General features: G+C 40.6%; 1 protein-coding gene across 1 annotated transcript in view; it reads left to right on the forward strand.

Moving 5' to 3' along the window:
• LOC126243870 (serine/threonine-protein phosphatase 6 regulatory ankyrin repeat subunit C-like) overlaps nt 1-18250 on the forward strand; it is a 383629-nt gene that overhangs the window by 183099 nt on the left and 182280 nt on the right. The window contains exons 7-9 of the mRNA XM_049948195.1: nt 5127-5228; nt 9049-9150; nt 9240-9320. Coding sequence (XP_049804152.1) covers nt 5127-5228; nt 9049-9150; nt 9240-9320 — 285 coding nt within the window. The remainder of the gene's footprint in view (nt 1-5126; nt 5229-9048; nt 9151-9239; nt 9321-18250) is intronic.

Here is an 18250-nt window from a genome sequence, read left to right on the forward strand (position 1 = left end):
TCTTGGCTATATTGTCTTCTTAGATTTGAAAGCTCTTTCTTAAATATTTTCTTGGCTTCATTGTACTTGGCCTTAAAAACCTGCAGGTTTGTTGACTTGTGTAACACATCCAGGTCCTGGATGTTTTGCCTGAGTTTTATCATATTTGCTGGCAGTATCAGTCTGTTGGTTTTTCACTTTGGTTATGGGTGAACACTCTTCATATTTTCTTAACAGGGCAGCATCTGTCAAAATGTCTTAGCATAGTATCATAGAATTTGGCCCCTTTGTTTTCAGATCCTTCAGTCTGGTAAACCAGATCCCAGTCCTCTATAGCTAATTTATTTCTTAGTGCAAGGATGTTACCCTCTTTTAGGATTCTTTTATTTTCGATAACTTTTGTCATTTTTGGGATGCTTGTGTTTACATACGCTACAAGAAGCTGGCATTTGTGGTCAGAGTAGTGAAAATCCATATTCCAGCACCTAACACTGTCTTTGTTTACATAATATAACGTAATCAATTCTGCTAGATGTGGACTTTGTTACCCTGGTATCACTATTATATATGGGTTAAGAGTATCTATTAACTTCATATTACACAAACTGGAAGATTTTGCCTCAATATTCAGATCACCAAGTATAGTTAGGTCACTGGGACCACAACGTCCCACTACTCTACTAAATATGTCTATGAAGCTAACTACATCAGCCTTTGGTGGATGATAAATCCCAATAACTTTATGTTTTCTCATAACCTCTCTACACTCTTTGGTGTGGACTTCAATGCCTGTCACTTCAATCAAGCCTTCTTTGTTGTACTGGTCTAAATAGTTTATTTTCTTGTACTCAAGATTCTCACTAATGTAAACTGCCACACCACCATCCTTATGTTGCTGTCTACAATAACTATTTGCTCTCATGGTAAGTATAATAAGCTACTTGAGTATTGAGTATTCCAGTATTGAGTGTTCATTTATTGAGTATTCCAGAATTGTCAGCTATAGTGTATAGTGTGTGTGCTCCCACTCTAATACAAAAGGGAGCCTGTTTTTTCCCCTGTCATCAGTATTCTGACTGGTTTCACACAGCCCACCACAAATTCCTCTCCTGAGTCGACCTCTTCAGCACAGAGTAGCACTTGTAACCTACATCCTCAATTATTTGCTGGATGTATTCCAGGCTCTGTCTTCCTCTACGGTTTTTACCCTCAGCAACTTCCTCTGATACCATGGAAGTTATTCTCTGATGTCTTAACAGATGTCCTACCATCTTGTCCCTTCTTCTTGTCAGTGTTTTCCATATATTCCTTTCCTCTTTGGTTCTGTGCAGAACCCTCTCATTCCTTACTTTTCAACATTTGTCTGTAGCACCACATCTCAAATGCTTCGATTCTCTTCTGTTCTGGTTTCCCCACAGTCCTTGTTTCGCTCTTTACAATGCTGTTCTCCATATGAACATTCTCAAAAATGTCTTCCTCAAATTAAGGCCTATGTTTGATACTAGTAGACTTCTCTTGCCCAGGAGTGCCCATTTTCACCATTTTAGTCTGCTTTTGATGTCCTCCTTGCTCCATCCGTAATTGGGTATCTTGCTTCTAGGTAGCAGAATTCCTTAACTTCATCTACTTCATAATCACCAGTCTTGATGTTAATTTTCTCACTGTTCTCATTTCTGCTGCTTCTAATTACTTTTGTCTTTCTTTGATTTACTCTCAATCTCTATTCTGTGCTCATTATACTCTTCATTCCATTCAGCAGATGATGTAATTATTCTTCACTTTCACTGAGGATAGCAATCCCATCAGTGAACTGTATCATTGATATCCTTCCACCTCGAATTTTAATTCCTCTCTTGAACCTATCTTTTATTTGCGTCATTGGTTTTTCGATGTAGAGATTGAACAGTAGGGGCAATAGACTTTATCCCTGTTGTACACTCTTTTTAATCTGAGCACTTCATTCTTGGTCTTGCACTCTTATTATTCCCTCTTGGCTCTTTTATATGTTGTTTATTACCCATCTCTCCCTATAGCTTACCACTATTTTCCTCAGAATTTTGAACATCTTGCACCATTTGACATTATCGAATATTTTTTCCAGGGTAACAAATCCTATGAATGTTTCTGGACTTTTTTTAGTCTTGCTTCCATCATCAACCATGGCATCAGAATTGCCTCTGTGGTGCATTTGCCTTTCCTAAAACCAAACTGTTTGTGATCTAACACATCCTCAATTTTCTTTTCCATTCTTTTGTGTATCATTGTTGTCAGCAACTTAGATGCATGAGCTGTTAAGCTGTGTGTGATAATTCTTGCATTTGTCAGCTCTGCAGCCTTTGGAATGGTACTGATGATATTGTACCAAATGTCTGATGGCATATTGCCAGCTTCAAACATTCTACACACCAAAGTGAATAGTCTTTTGTTGCCACTTCCCCCAATGATTTTAGAAATTCTGATGGAATGGTATCTATCCCTTCTGCCCTATTTGATCTTAAGTTCTCCAAAGCACTCTTAAATTCTGATTCTAATAATGGATCCTCTGCTTCTTCTAAATCAATTCCTGTTTCTTCTTCTATCAGATCAGACAAATATTCCACTTTATAGAGGTATTCAATGTCCTCTTTCAACCTATCCACTCTCTCCTCTGCATTTAACAGTGGATTTCCTGTTGCACTCTTAGCGTTACCATCCATGCTTTTGATTCCAACAAAAGTTGTTTTTACTTTTTTATATACTGAGTCAGTCCTTCCAACAGTCATTTCATTTTTGACTTCTTCACATTTTTCATGCAGCCATTTTGCCTTAGCTTCCCTGCGCTTTCTGTTTATTTCATCACTAAGTGACCAGTATCCATGAATTTCCCTGAACATTTTTGTACTTCTGTTTTTCATCCATCAGCTGAAGAATTTCTTCTGTTATCCATGGTTTCTTTGCAGCTAACTTCTTTGTATCTATTTTTTCTTTCCAATTTCTGTGACTGCTCATTTTAGAGATGTCCATTCCTCTTCAACTGAACTGCCTTCTGATCTCTTCCTTACCTTAATATCTGTAGCCTCCAAGAACATCCTGCATATTTCTTTATTCTTTAGTACTTGCATATCCCATTTCCTTGCACACAGATTCTTCCTTACTTGTTTCTTAAACTTCAGTCTATTCTTTATCCCTACTTACTTGTGACCTGAGTTTATATCTACTCCTGTGCACACTTTACAACCCACTATATAATTTTGGAAACTCAGCCTGACCATGATTTAATCTAACTGAAATCTTCCTGAATCTCCTGACCTTTTCCAGGTATACCTCCTTCTGTTTTGATTCTTGAATGAGTATTTGCAATTACTATCTGAACTCAATTAGTCATTCTCCTCTTTCATTCATAGTAGCAGGCCCATATTCTCCCGTAGCCCTTTGTTCTACTCCTTCCTTTACAACCACATTCCAATCCCGCATGATAATTCAATTTTCATCTCCATTTATGTACTGAACTACCTGTTCAGTATCTTCATATACTTCCTCTATCTCCTCATCTTCGACATGTGACATCAGCGTGTATATGTGAACTATTGTCAATTTTGCTTTGCTGTCGATTTAGATGAGAACAAGCCTATCACTGAACTTTTCACAGTAACTCATTCTCTGCCCTACCTTCCTATTCATGATGAATCCTACCCAATTTATACCATGTCCTGCTGCTGGTGATATTACCCTATACTCATATGGCCAGAAATCCTTGTCATCTTTCCATTTCACTTCACTGAACCTAACTACATCTAGAGTGAGCATTAGCATTTTCCTTTTCAGATGTTCTAGATTCCTCTCCATGTTCAGACTTCTGACATTCCATGCTCCAAGTCATAGAATGTTATACTTTCATTGGTTATTTAATCTTTTTCTCATGGTATGATCCCCCTTGGCAGTCCCCTCCCATAGACCCAAATGGGGGACTAGACCAGATCTTTTGCCAGTGGAGAGATCATCATGGCACTCCCCCCCCCAAGTGCAAGAGTGCAAGACAGTGCCCTGAAACTCTGTCTGCTCCTTTGCCCTCTCTGACAAGGCTGTAGGCTAAATGAAATGAGGTTATTTGCTGTTGCCAGAATTCTTCGGCCACCATTAGTGATAATTTTTATTCAAATTTTAAGTGGTGCTGGGGTTCAAACCCAGGACCAAGGGCATACTAGATCATGGACACAAATTTTCACATTAATTCCCTTAATTTTACTAAGCATTTTTATGAGGATTGTTGTATTTTCATTAAAATTGCCTTTCTGTTTCACTGTTCATTTCTGTAGTATGGGCATTTTAAAATACTCTCACATCCTCCTCACTATGACAGCAGGGAACTGAAACTTTGAGATAAATTTGTGTTGTGTTTCTGCAACTTTTTGTCTCTCACATTGCTACAAAGTAACTCTAGGATTAGGGTTTTCTTCTCAAGGCTTGAAAATACCTGGAGGCACCAGTCTAATGCTGATAACTAATAACACACACACACCAGGGTTCTCCCATAAGGAGCTGCTGTCCTGTAAGCATAAATTGAGCTTCTAGACATCTGTGAAGATGTTGTCTCTCCTAAATAAAGATGACAAAACATACACAAATTCATTGTCATAATTTTACTAACCTTTGAGCTCAATTAGAAGCACCACTAAGGGGAACTATGTTATACAAATATCATAAACAACTAATTGATATAGTTATTTGAACACAATTGATTGAACATTGAAAGCCCTTTACATTTTGTATATTATTTTAGATTTGTATATTATTTAGATTTTGTATGTTATTTAGTTATCCGTCTTCCAATTGACCTTATCTCAGGAACTTGGGACCATTACTCAAATCTATTGTTGTATTAGTATGGTTCATCAACAACAACACATGGAAAAATATCCAGCATAACATTTTCTGAAATGTAATACCTCCATTAGATTCCATAACTAAGAATGAATAATGCAATGCAACACATGATATACTTGTACAGTATATTACTTGCTTTAACTCAGTCTGCACAAAAACTGTTTAAGATTATCTGAAAGTTTCTATGCACTCGTGCGTACAATGGTAACACACATGCAATCTACGAATATTTCCTTTCTTGTTAAAATTGTATGTGTTATTCAGTTCTTTGCAATTTGTTCCAGGAAGTGCAGGCATTAATAAAATCAGGAGCTGAAACATCATGCCTGGAGAAAGACAGTCTCACTAAGATTCTCCACATTGTAGTCAGGAATGATGACTATGAGGTAATTGTAAGTTAAATAAAGTTATCCCCAATCTGAAGGTTGGTTTTAACACCACATGGCTTATCTAGGCGTGGTCTTATTGGTGATGGTATGTTCTTGCCTTCATTCAAATCTTGGACTGACTTGTCTGACCAAATAAGGCCGAACATGCCATTAAATGTGACCTTTGAATTAATGCTTAAATTGCCATTTTTCACACTAACAAATCATTACCACACATGCTGGAAACAATTAGTGACAGAAGTAATTCCATGAACAACTGTGTATCAAGTCCTTGGCCTTTCACTTTGTAGTCAGGCGCCTACCTACTGAACCACCAAGCCAAAGGATTTCTCAGTAATCGTTGACACAATTTTTTTACGCCCTGTTTGTCATATGACACATAAATTATCTTTTTATCATCCTGGCAGCATGTTAAGATTTTTTGAAAATCTGCTCTCCAACTGATCCTATATGTTTTTTTAAAGAATTGGTGTACCGCCCAAGGGAGGTATGCATGTTTATATTGTAATTTCTCACATCGAGATCACTTAGTAATTACAAAGTTCACTTTGCTAGCTCTGCCAATGGACTACCATCTTCAGATCTTATGAATCAGTTAACAATGTTATCATTGTTGACTTTAAATGTTTATGTTGACATTTGAGTGAAACCTCCCAGCAGTGCAGTTGCTTATATCTGTATGCAATTTAAGCAATGCCTTTTGTTGTCTCAAATTCCTATTCTAAGAATTGCTTTGGAGATGTGCTTTATTAATCTAAGTAAAGCATAATGTGCCTATTTCTTTGAATTTCTACAATAGTGTATGTTCCTTTCAAAGAATGAAATTGAATACCATAATTTTGCATCTTGTGATGCCAGAAAGGGTTTACACATGTTGTTTGATTTATTTGATTCATATTGTATGTGATCAGTTGCCCAGCATGTTCTAGTGTGGAATTTCTGTAGCTGTAAATCTGAACTGTTTTACAAGGCTGCAATGGATTTCTGTGGTACTGCAACTGAAAACTGAACCATATGAAAATTTACAGGAAGAAACTTATTACATACATCAGAAGGGCTATACACAATATGTATTGATGATATACAAAAAACCAATGGCTTTGTCGGCAGTTGCTATAACAACACAAATAGATGCATTTAATTCAGGGCTATGAGAAGCTGGATGTACCTTCTGTGATATTGCAGGAAGACTTGCCATGAATGTAGTCACTATATGTGACTGTGTGACTCCTGGCATTGGTGGTCATGAGAATGTACAGTTGCAAGTACACCAGGCTCTGTGCTGCCATATGTCAGTACCTAGAGGGCAACTTTTGTATTCAGTGTGGGGATGTGGCACATTATAATGGAACTGCAGAGCAATTTGAGCAGAGGTTGTGACCACAGTGACACAATAAACTGTTACAAACTGGTTACTTCAAGGGCAGCTCCAAGGCAGATGCCCTGTAGTGTGCATTCCATTGAACCCAAACCACTGCCATTTGTGACTTCAGTGGTGTCAAGTGAGAGCTCATTGGAGGGCATCATTGAGATCTGTTGTGTTTTCTGACGAAAACTGTTTCTTCCTCAGAGCCAGTGATTATTGTATGTTGGTTAGAAGAAGACCAGTTGAGGGCCAGCAACCAACTTGTCTGCATGCTAGACACATTGGACTGACACCTGGAGTTATGATCTGTGGTGTGATTCTGTATGACAGCAGGAGCACTGTTGTGGTTACCCCATGCACCCTGACTGCAAAACTGTACATCAGTCTGATGATTCGATCTGCTATGCTGCCATATATGAACAGCATTCCAGGAGGTATTTTCCAACAGGATAATGCTCACTCACATACCACTGTTGTAACCCAACGTGGTCTACAGAGTTTTGGTATTTTGCCTTGGCTTGCTCAATCACCAGATCTGTGTCCAATTGAGCACATATTGGACATCATGGGACGTCAATTCCAGCATCATCCACAAACAGCGTTACCCGTCCCTGTATTGTCTGACCAAGTGCAACAGGCATAGAACTTCATCCCACAAACGTACGTCTGGTACCACAGACAGACATCTGGCATGTGTACACCACAGTCCATACACAGTTGTTTGATTGCATTCAACATTCTGGCAGTTAAATCAGTTATTAATGATCCAGCATTTCACTTTTGCAATAGCTTATGTCATGCTTACATCAGCCGGTGATCTTGCGATGTTAATCACTTCAATATGTTACCTAAACAAATGTATTCCCAAAATTTAATTACTCTGGATTAATTGTTTTTGATGTTGTGATTTTTTTCCCATCAGTGCTTGTCACAAACAGTTGTTGTTGTTGTGGTGTTCAGTCCAGAGATTGGTTCGCTGCAGCTCTCCATGATGCTCTATCCTGTGCAAGCTTCTTCACCTCCCAGTACCTACTGCAACCTACATCCTTCTTAATCTGTTTAGTGCATTCATCTCTTGGTCTTCCTCTACAATTTTTACCCTCCACACTGCCCTCCAGTACTAAATTGGTGATCCCTTGATGCCTCCGAACATGTACTACCAACTGATCCCTTCTTAGTCTAGCTATACCACAAATTTCTCTTCTCCCCAATTCTATTCAATACCTCCTCATTAGTTATGTGATCTACCCATCTAATCTTCAGCATTCTTCTGTATCACCACATTCGAAAGCTTCTATTCTCTTCTTGTCTAAACTATTTATCATCCACATTTCACTTCCATTCAAGGTTACACTCCATACAAATACTTTCAGAAACAACTTCCTGACACTTAAATAATACTCGAGGTTAACAAACTTCTCTTCTTCAGAAACGCTTTCCTTGCCATTGCCAGTCTACATTTTATATCCTCTCTACTTCGACCATCATCAGTTATTTTACTCCCTAAATAGCAAAACTCCTTTACTACTTTAAGTGTCTCATTTCCTAATCTAATTCCCTCAGCATCACCTGACTTAATTCGACTACATTCCATTATAGTCGTTTTGCTTTTGTTGATGTTCATCTTACATCCTCCTTTCAAGACACTGTCCATTATGTTCAACTGCTCTTCCAAGTCCTTTGCTGTCTGTGACAGAATTACAATGTCATCAGCAAACCTCAAAGTTTTATTTCTTCTCCGTGGATTTTAATTCCCACTCCAAATTTTTCTTTTATTTCCTTTACTGCTTGCTCAATATACAGATTGAATAACATTGGGGATAGGCTACAACCCTGTCTCAATCCCTTCCCAACCACTGCTTCCCTTTCATGCCCCTCAACTCTTATAACTGCTGTCTGGTTTTTGTACAAATTGTAAATAGCCTTTTGCTCCCTGTATTTTACCCCTGCCTCCTTATGAATTTGAAAGAATTTCACAAACAGTATCAATCCTATTACACATCCCTAGGGCATGGCAGATACTTCTCAGTGTCTCCAGATGACTCTCCAACAAATACAACATGCTAAATTCTGCCTGTCAGAAAATTTTTATTCATTTGCAAACCTCATCAGATATATTATGGAAATATTGTAGAACTTCCTGGGAGTCTAGAAGCACCTAATCACTCTGGCTACCCCTTTCATTGATAGTGACGTCGTCATGTGTGGAGATTGTAGGACAAGATAATTACATTGATGCCTAATCTCATTTTTCTGTATTGTACTCATAATTGAAAGTTATTTACTGATGTTCAGCAATGCATTACACCTTGTCTAACAAATTCCTTTGTGATAATACAGAAAAGTATGGAATGTTTGCCACTTAAGTTTGACAAAGAATTCTCTGTAGGATTAAATAAAAAGTTAATATATTAATAATGAATTTTGTTTATGATTTACGTCATTTTCTAGCAAACAAATAGAATGATTGCTGAAGGTGCAGATGTAAATGGCAGACAGAGTTTTAACAGAGACTCGCCATCAACAGAAAAAGGCCACACTATAAGATGTTTGGTAAGTTCATCTTCTGAGTATTGTATAACCAGTCTATTTGATAACATTAGAATGTAGTACTTTAGTACTGTGTTTATCTTTTCTTGCAGGGGTGCTATGAAGCAGGCGGACCTGTATATTATGAATTGTCGGGGGAATCTCCTTTGTTTGAGGCACTTAGGTCTCCAAAGGTAAGCAAATTTGTAATAGGCAGTATAAAAAATTAAATATAGGAAGACAATAAATGTGTAATGAACACATCTAATAGGAAGCAGCAAGAATCCATAAAGCTAAATAATTGCTATAGTTTTTATGTAAGTACCTGAAGACAATAACTGGACTGACAGGAAAAGAAATCAAGATCAAAGGGGAAATGGCTTGGAATGAATTTGTTAAACTACACTGCGTGATATAAAAAAAGTGAAGCATCCAGAAGGGAAGGAGAAAATGAAATGTAACATCGTGGGTTGAGAGGATGTGTGATGCCACTTCACTGATTACAATATTGAGTGTAATTTACAAAGAGCTTGGCAGTATGAGCCCACTTACAGGTGTGATGCTGCACCTCCTCTGGTCTAGGTGCATTTAGTTGGTAAGGGTGTGATAATGCTGTTGTATCCTCCCCTGAGGCAAGCTGGTCTACAACTGTTGTAACTGGTCTTTGATATCCTAACTGTTGACACTAGAAAGGAGTTGACATCCAAGATCCAAGGTAGTCCCACCAATGTTCTAGTCGGGACAGATCTGTGGAGCTTACTGGCCAAGGGACTACCTCAGCACCATGGAGATAGTTCATAGAGACATGTGCCATGTGTGGGTAATATGGTCCTGTTGAAAACTGTCACCACGATACTGGTGCATGAGAGGTAACACTTAAGGATGGAGGATGTCCATGACTTACTATTGTGGCAACAGAGTTCTATCAGTCACTACCAGTTCTGACATGAAGTCATCTTGATGTCTCCCCATACCATGATGTTAGGAACAACACTACTGTGCCTCTTCAAAACATTAAAGGAATGAGATCTCTGCTCAGGTTGCTGCCATACTCACAGGTTATGCCCATTCAGTATATTACAGAACTGTAATTCATTGCTGAACACAGTACAAGACACTGAGTGAGGTGGTGCAGTGGTTAGCATACTGGACTCTCACTCAGGAGGATGACAGTTCAAACCCGTGTCCAGCCATTTTGAATTAGGTTTTCCATGATTTCCCTGAAATCACTTCAGGCAAATGCCAGGATGGTTCCTTTGAAAGGGCATGTCTAACTTCCTTCCTCATCCTTCCCTAATCCAATGGGACCAATGATCCCGCTGTTTGGTCCCTTCCCCCAAATCAACCAACCAACCAACTAACAATGCAACACCATTCATCAGCAGTCCATGCTTCCTGGTCACAGCACCACCCAGATACAGTGATTTGTGTTTTGGTATTAACAGCAGACTACACTGGCTGCTGCTAGTGTCCAACCAGTGGTATGAGTTGACAAGTAATCTTCCTGGTAGTTCAGTACTTGTTATCAGGTTTAGACACAAAGGTGTTGCAAAGCAATGTTTGGTGCAAAATATGATGATTCTCCTTTGTAGTGGTCAAATATAGTTATCCAGAAACTTGAAAACAAATACGCCTACCATCACATTTCCAAATGGCCCAAAACTAGGCTACTGTCACATCCAAATGCCTCCAAATATGGATGTTGCATGATCTGATTAGCAGGCCAAATGGAGGCCCCCAATGAGCTCCCTTTAAAAATCTATGGGGTGCTGATTATGCTATCTCACATAAGCATGCAGCATCTCCATGTACTTCACAGAGGTCACTCAACATCTGATGTTGTTCATGCCCCTTAAATACCCTACCAGGCCTAGTAAAAACACTAAACATGACCAACTCTAATACACTCTCGTGGCTGATTTACTTGTCATGGGTCATTCCAGCTGTAATCATTTAGAGACTCACTGATGTTATGTATGTCTACAAACTTACATCGATATTCAGCTATGTATTTAGGGTGCTTCATGTTTTTGTTGGCATTGTAAATAGAGCTTTCAAAGTGTAACCTCTGATGTTTCAAAAAAGGAAATTTTTTTATCAGTGTGTGTTATCACTGTTGACTTACGGCAGTAAGGGGTTGACATTTCATGTGTAAACCATTCAAAAACTAGTAACTGCACAGTGAACAATATAGAGGTCCATGCTAGAAATTTGATACTAGCTGAGACAGGAAAACTAACAAATAGATCAGGGAACAAACATGAGTGGGAGGGTGCTTATGACTGTAATGAAAATAAAATAGAGATGAGAGTGATATGTGACCAGGGGAATCCAGGGGAATGGATACTAGATGGACCAATGGTGTTGTTTGTTAGATTCCAAGAAATAAGACAATAAGTTGACGTGTGGGAGCCCCATGAATTTATATTGTTGAAGATTGTAAGTCTTATAATAGTCTATAGAAGGCCTTCAACTAACAGTGGATGTCTACTGGCTGGTGATTAGTAATGGTGATTGACTCAGATGAGTAAGATGAGTGCCAACCAATAGCTGACAGGTTCTTCACATTTACAGTTTGGAATTCCAATGGGTATTTGTTTACAGATTAGTGTCATTGTTGTCTTCAGTCCAAAGATTGGTGTGATGTTGCTGTCATTGATTAGATTAGCTTTACTTTCATTCCAATTTATCCATAGTGTGGAGGTCCTTCAGGATGTAGAACATATCAGAAAAACAATAATACATGACAAATATTTACAACTCAGACAGATAAGCTAATTAAAGTACCTTCCACAGGTCCCAAGTGGAATGATCTTCATTTTTTTTAATTTTTTTTTATTTTTTAACATTATATGAAAGAATCATTTTACAACACTCATTTACTAAGATTGCATTAATGCACTGAATTTAAAATTAAAAAATGTGTTTTTATTTACAAGGTAATAAATATATAATAGAACTATTACAATACTTATTTACAATGAACACATTACTGCATTGAAATGGTGAAGAAGTTAGAGTTTAACAATGTTAGATAAGGAAACTTGCTAAAACACAGAAGCACACACAAAAATTTCAAGCTTTTGCAACCCAAGGTTGTTTCATCAGGAAATAGGGCAGGAGAGGGAAAGACAAAAGGATGTGGGTTTTAAGGGAGAGGGTAAGGAGTCATTCCAATCCTGGGAGCGGAAAGACTTACCTTAGGGGGAAAAAAGGACAGGTATACACACACACACACACACACACACACACACACACACACACACACACTTATATCCATCCGCACATATACATACGCAAGCAGACATATGTAAATACAAAGAGGTTGGGCAGAGATCTCAGACGAGGCGGAAGTATAGAGGCAAAGATGTTGTTGATTGACAGGTGAGGTATGAGGGGCGGCAACTTGAAATTAGCGGAGTTTGAGGCCTGGTGGGTAACGGGAAGAGAGAATATATTGAAGGGCAAGTTCGCATCTCTGGAGTTCTGATAGGTTGGCGTCACTGGGAAGTATCCAGATAACCCGGACAGTGTCACACTGTGCCAAGATGTGCTGGCCGTGCACCAAGGCATGTTTAGCCACAGGGTGATCCTCATTCCCAGCAAACACTGTCTGCCTGTGTCCATTCATGTGAATGGACAGTTTGTTGCTGGTCATTCCCACATAGAAGGCTTCACAGTGTAGGCATGTCAGTTGGTAAATCACGTGGGTGCTTTCACACGTGGCTCTGCCTTTGATTGTGTACACCTTCCGGGTTACAGGACTGGAGTAGGTGGTGGTGGGAGGGTGCATGGGACAGGTTTTACACCGGGGGCGGTTACAAGGGTAGGAGCCAGAGGGTAGGGAAGGTGGTTTGGGGATTTCATAGGGATGAACCAAGAGGTTACGAAGGTTAGGTGGATGCTGGAAAGACACTCTAGGTGGAGTGAGGAGGATTTCATGAAGGATGGATCTCATTTCAGGGCAGGATTTGAGGAAGTCGTATCCCTGCTGGAGAGCCACATTCAAAGTCTGATCCAGTCCTGGAAAGTATCCTGTCACAAGAGGGGCACTTTTGGGGTTTTTCTGTGGGAGGTTGTGGGTGTGAGGGAATGAGGAAGTGGCTCTGGTTATTTGCTTCTGTACCAGGTCGGGAGGGTAGTTGTGGAATGCAAAAGCTGTTTTCGGGTTATTGGTGTAATGGTTCAGGGATTCAGGACTGGAGCAGATTCGTTTGCCACGAAGACCTAAGCTGTAGGGAAGTGTAACCTCCAATGTTTCAAAAAAGGAAGAACCCCAAAAGTGCCCCACTTGTGTCAGGACTTATGATAAACATAATAGTTTCTTAAGAATAAGTCAGTTAAATGATAAACGTGAGAATATGATTCCACAAAATTGGCCTATATGTAAACAAAAACAACAGTACAAAGTTTATGAAACAACCACTAAAACTTTATGCTACTTTCCAGAAATGTGAGTTAAATAATGAAGAGGTGTGCTACAGTTAAATTGCTGGAGAAAGCAAAAAACAATTAAATGAAATTCTATAGATTTGCTGCAGCAAAATGCAAACAGAAAATACGGCTATAACTCAACTGTATGATCTTTTCACATTTTCTGCTACACTCCTGGAAATGGAAAAAAGAACACATTGACACCGGTGTGTCAGACCCACCATACTTGCTCCGGACACTGCGAGAGGGCTGTACAAGCAATGATCACACGCACGGCACAGCGGACACACCAGGAACCGCGGTGTTGGCCGTCGAATGGCGCTAGCTGCGCAGCATTTGTGCACCGCCGCCGTCAGTGTCAGCCAGTTTGCCGTGGCATACGGAGCTCCATCGCAGTCTTTAACACTGGTAGCATGCCGCGACAGCGTGGACGTGAACCGTATGTGCAGTTGACGGACTTTGAGCGAGGGCGTATAGTGGGCATGCGGGAGGCCGGGTGGACGTACCGCCGAATTGCTCAACACGTGGGGCGTGAGGTCTCCACAGTACATCGATGTTGTCGCCAGTGGTCGGCGGAAGGTGCACGTGCCCGTCGACCTGGGACCGGACCGCAGCGACGCACGGATGCACGCCAAGACCGTAGGATCCTACGCAGTGCCGTAGGGGACCGCACCACCACTTCCCAGCAAATTAGGGACACTGTTGCTCCTGGGGTATCGGCGAGGACCATTCGCAACCGTCTCCATGAAGCTGGGCTACGGTCCCGCACACCGTTAGGCCGTCTTCCGCTCACGCCCCAACATCGTGCAGCCCGCCTCCAGTGGTGTCGCGACAGGCGTGAATGGAGGGACGAATGGAGACGTGTCGTCTTCAGCGATGAGAGTCGCTTCTGCCTTGGTGCCAATGATGGTCGTATGCGTGTTTGGCGCCGTGCAGGTGAGTGCCACAATCAGGACTGCATACGACCGAGGCACACAGGGCCAACACCTGGCATCATGGTGTGGGGAGCGATCTCCTACACTGGCCGTACATCACTGGTGATCGTCGAGGGGACACTGAATAGTGCACGGTACATCCAAACCGTCATCGAACCCATCGTTCTACCATTCCTAGACCGGCAAGGGAACTTGCTGTTCCAACAGGACAATGCACGTCCGCATGTATCCCGTGCCACCCAACGTGCTCTAGAAGGTGTAAGTCAACTACCCTGGCCAGCAAGATCTCCGGATCTGTCCCCCATTGAGCATGTTTGGGACTGGATGAAGCGTCGTCTCACGCGGTCTGCACGTCCAGCACGAACGCTGGTCCAACTGAGGCGCCAGGTGGAAATGGCATGGCAAGCCGTTCCACAGGACTACATCCAGCATCTCTACGATCGTCTCCATGGGAGAATAGCAGCCTGCATTGCTGCGAAAGGTGGATATACACTGTACTAGTGCCGACATTGTGCATGCTCTGTTGCCTGTGTCTATGTGCCTGTGGTTCTGTCAGTGTGATCATGTGATGTATCTGACCCCAGGAATGTGTCAATAAAGTTTCCCCTTCCTGGGACAATGAATTCACGGTGTTCTTATTTCAATTTCCAGGAGTGTATATTACTTAAAGAAAATTGAAGCCCTTAATGGTACACTTAAAAAGCACACTAATGCATCTGTTTACCATGTAATCAGTAGTAAACTAAATGTTATTAAAATCTAAAATGACCTATCTTTACGAGAACACCAAAACTTGCGCTAGTCGCCTGGCTGCAGGGCTGCCAGCTCCTCTTGCTAGTCCATCCAGTGCAAATGTCTTCATCTCTGCATTGCAACCTACATCCATATGAAATATGAACTGGCTTGCTGCCCCCCCCCCCCCCTTTCCAGCTGAAACTTCTTAGTCAACTTGTGCCATAAATTTATTTTTTTCCCTGATACCAGTAAGTACCTTTCCATTAATTATCAAATCTAACCATACAATATTCTGTATTCTACTGTAGCACAAAATTTCAAAAATTTCCATTTTCATCTTGTCTATAGTGCTTGTTGCACACATTTCCCATGTGTTGAAAGCTACAATCCAAACAAATTCTTTCATAAAAAAATTGGTAGCACTTAAATTTATATTTCGTATTAGCATATTTCTCTTTTGCAGGAAACCTTTTCTTGTTATTGCCAGCTGACATTTTAACTCATCTCTCCTTCAGTATTGTCAGTTATCTTGCTACTGAAATAGGAACACTCATCTACCACTCTCAGTGTCTCATTTTCAAATCCAATTCCCACATGACCACTTGATTTGATTTGACTATATTCCATTACCTATGCTAATATTCATCTAATTACCTCTCTTCAAGACATTGTAAGTTCCTTTTAACTGATCCTTCAAGTCTTTTCTGTATGTGATAGAATAACAGTGTCACTGTAAAACCTCACAGTTTGTTACTTTTTTATTCCCAGCACCTTATGTCTGGTTCCAAATCACTTCTTGGTTTCCTTCACTGATTTGTCAGTATACGTTTTGAATATTATCAGGGATATTATTCAGTCTGTACACATAGGAAGCAGTTACTTTGGTAGCAGAGTACTGGTGGAGTACAGATGGGGGTTTTAAAGGATAGGCAATAGTTTTGAGTTTTTGTGATGAACATTTACCAGTCAAAGTGCAGAGAGTGAAGTCAGACATTTTCTCTACTGTCAAAATTTTAACATTAAGTTTCTGAAGCATTTGTAGCAAAATTTGTGAATTTAATGTCATCCAAGGAAGTTGTTGTTGTTCTCAAATTTGTCTCAGAACCAGAAGAACTCCCTTCCCAGTGTGCTAAAGATCTCACAAAGCTCTTAAGAGACAGCACTATCCCCCCTGCCATATCCCCATACACCTCCAGTCGTCCCACCACCCCTTAGAACCAGCTGCGAAGTAGCGTCCCAGTTGTCACCCAATATCACCCTGGACTGGGACAACTGAGCCTGTCTGTCAGAGCTTTGATTATCTATCACAATATCCTGAAATGTGGGACATCTTACTGAAGATCCTTCCCACCCATCCATATCCTCGTGGAAGACCCAAGTGCAAGACCTACCCAATCCACCCATCCGGCACTTCCTTTTCCAGTCCTGTCACAGGCTCATCCTTCCAAATCAGAGTCCAAGCCACCTGTGAAATCAGCCATATCATTTACCTGCTCTGCTTCAGTCATTGTGACAGCCTTTTGTATTGGCATGACTACCAACCAGGTGACCACTGGGATGAATGGCCAAGAATAAAGTGGACCACACTGTGGCACAACATGCAGCTGAACATAATATATTTTATTTCAATGGGTACTTCACAACCTGGGCTGTTTGGATCTTCTCCTCCAACATGAGTTTTCTGCACTGTGCAGATGGGAGCTATCCTTACAACACATTCTCTGCTTCCAAAATTACCCCAGCCTTAGCCTACAATAACCTGCTGTTCTCACACCCTCCACCCAATGATTTGCACCCTCTTTACCATATCAGCTCCTCCCAGTTCACATGCCCTCACCCTCACTGTGTGCCACTCTCTGCCAGTGCACCCATCAAATGTCCCATTCTCTGCTTCTGCCTTTTTCCACTCCCCTGTCCCACTCCCCTCCCAACTCTCATTCTCCTCAGCCTCCCATCATTGCACTTGGCAGCCTTGTCCATTCATCATCTAGTCTGTGCACATTCTGCAAGACAGCACTCTTCTCTCTCCCAACCATACCTACTTCCCCTCCCACGTCCATGCCCCATTCTGGATTGCTGCTTTCGCTAAAAGTGACAGTTGCATTGTGGCAGGGGTTGCTAGAGATAGCGGTCAGGTGTGGGTGAGGTGTGCTTGCATGTATGAATTTGTGTGTGTTTTCTTTTATTTCTTGAAGAAGACACTGGCCAAAAGCTCAATGTGTGACTATTTAGACATCCAGTTCTTGTAGCTGACTGCACAATGATTCTACTGCTGCCAATGTATAAATTGTACAAGGGCCATGAAGACAATATAAGAGAAATTAGGGCTTGTGGAGAGGGATACAGACAGTTGTTTTTCCTTTATTCCATTTGCAAATAGAACAGAAAAGGAAATGACTAGTAATGGTACAAGAAGCCATGCACCATATAGTTGTTTGCAGAGTTTATATGCAAATGTAGATGTAGATTTTATCCCTGCTAGCTCCAGAATTTCAAAGAAAACATTCCAGGCAGATTTTTAATAAGCTATCCCTAAATATATAAATGCTAGAAACATAGGTTTGTCTCTTCGGTCTGTCTTGCAAGATAACTCATGGAGTCAATATTGTCTGATGTGTTCTCTAGAATCCTAACTGACCTTGCTCACTGCATATCTTATCTGTCTTGCATTCCAGGTGGAATACTTATGTCACAATATATACTCCCTAGGATCTCAGTAATTCTGAGGGACTGTCATCTACCCCACAATTCTTGTTTCAACTTAGGTCTTACTGTTTTCTGTGAAATTCTTGCATTATCACATTTTGCATTTCATCTGTCTCTACTTCTCCTTCCTTTTCAGAATATTGTTTTTAAGATAATTTGATTTGTGTAGCACATCTGTATTTTCCATCCAACTTTCATCCTTCCCATCTTTGCTTAGTTTCATTCAATATGAGCTCTTGATATTCATGCATTGCTTCTCTTTCCTCCAAAGATCTTTTTTTTATGTGGCAGCTACTTTCACCACAGTTATGCAT

Source organism: Schistocerca nitens, chromosome 1 (genome assembly GCF_023898315.1).
Source record: "Schistocerca nitens isolate TAMUIC-IGC-003100 chromosome 1, iqSchNite1.1, whole genome shotgun sequence".
Taxonomy (NCBI): Eukaryota; Metazoa; Arthropoda; class Insecta; order Orthoptera; family Acrididae; genus Schistocerca; species Schistocerca nitens.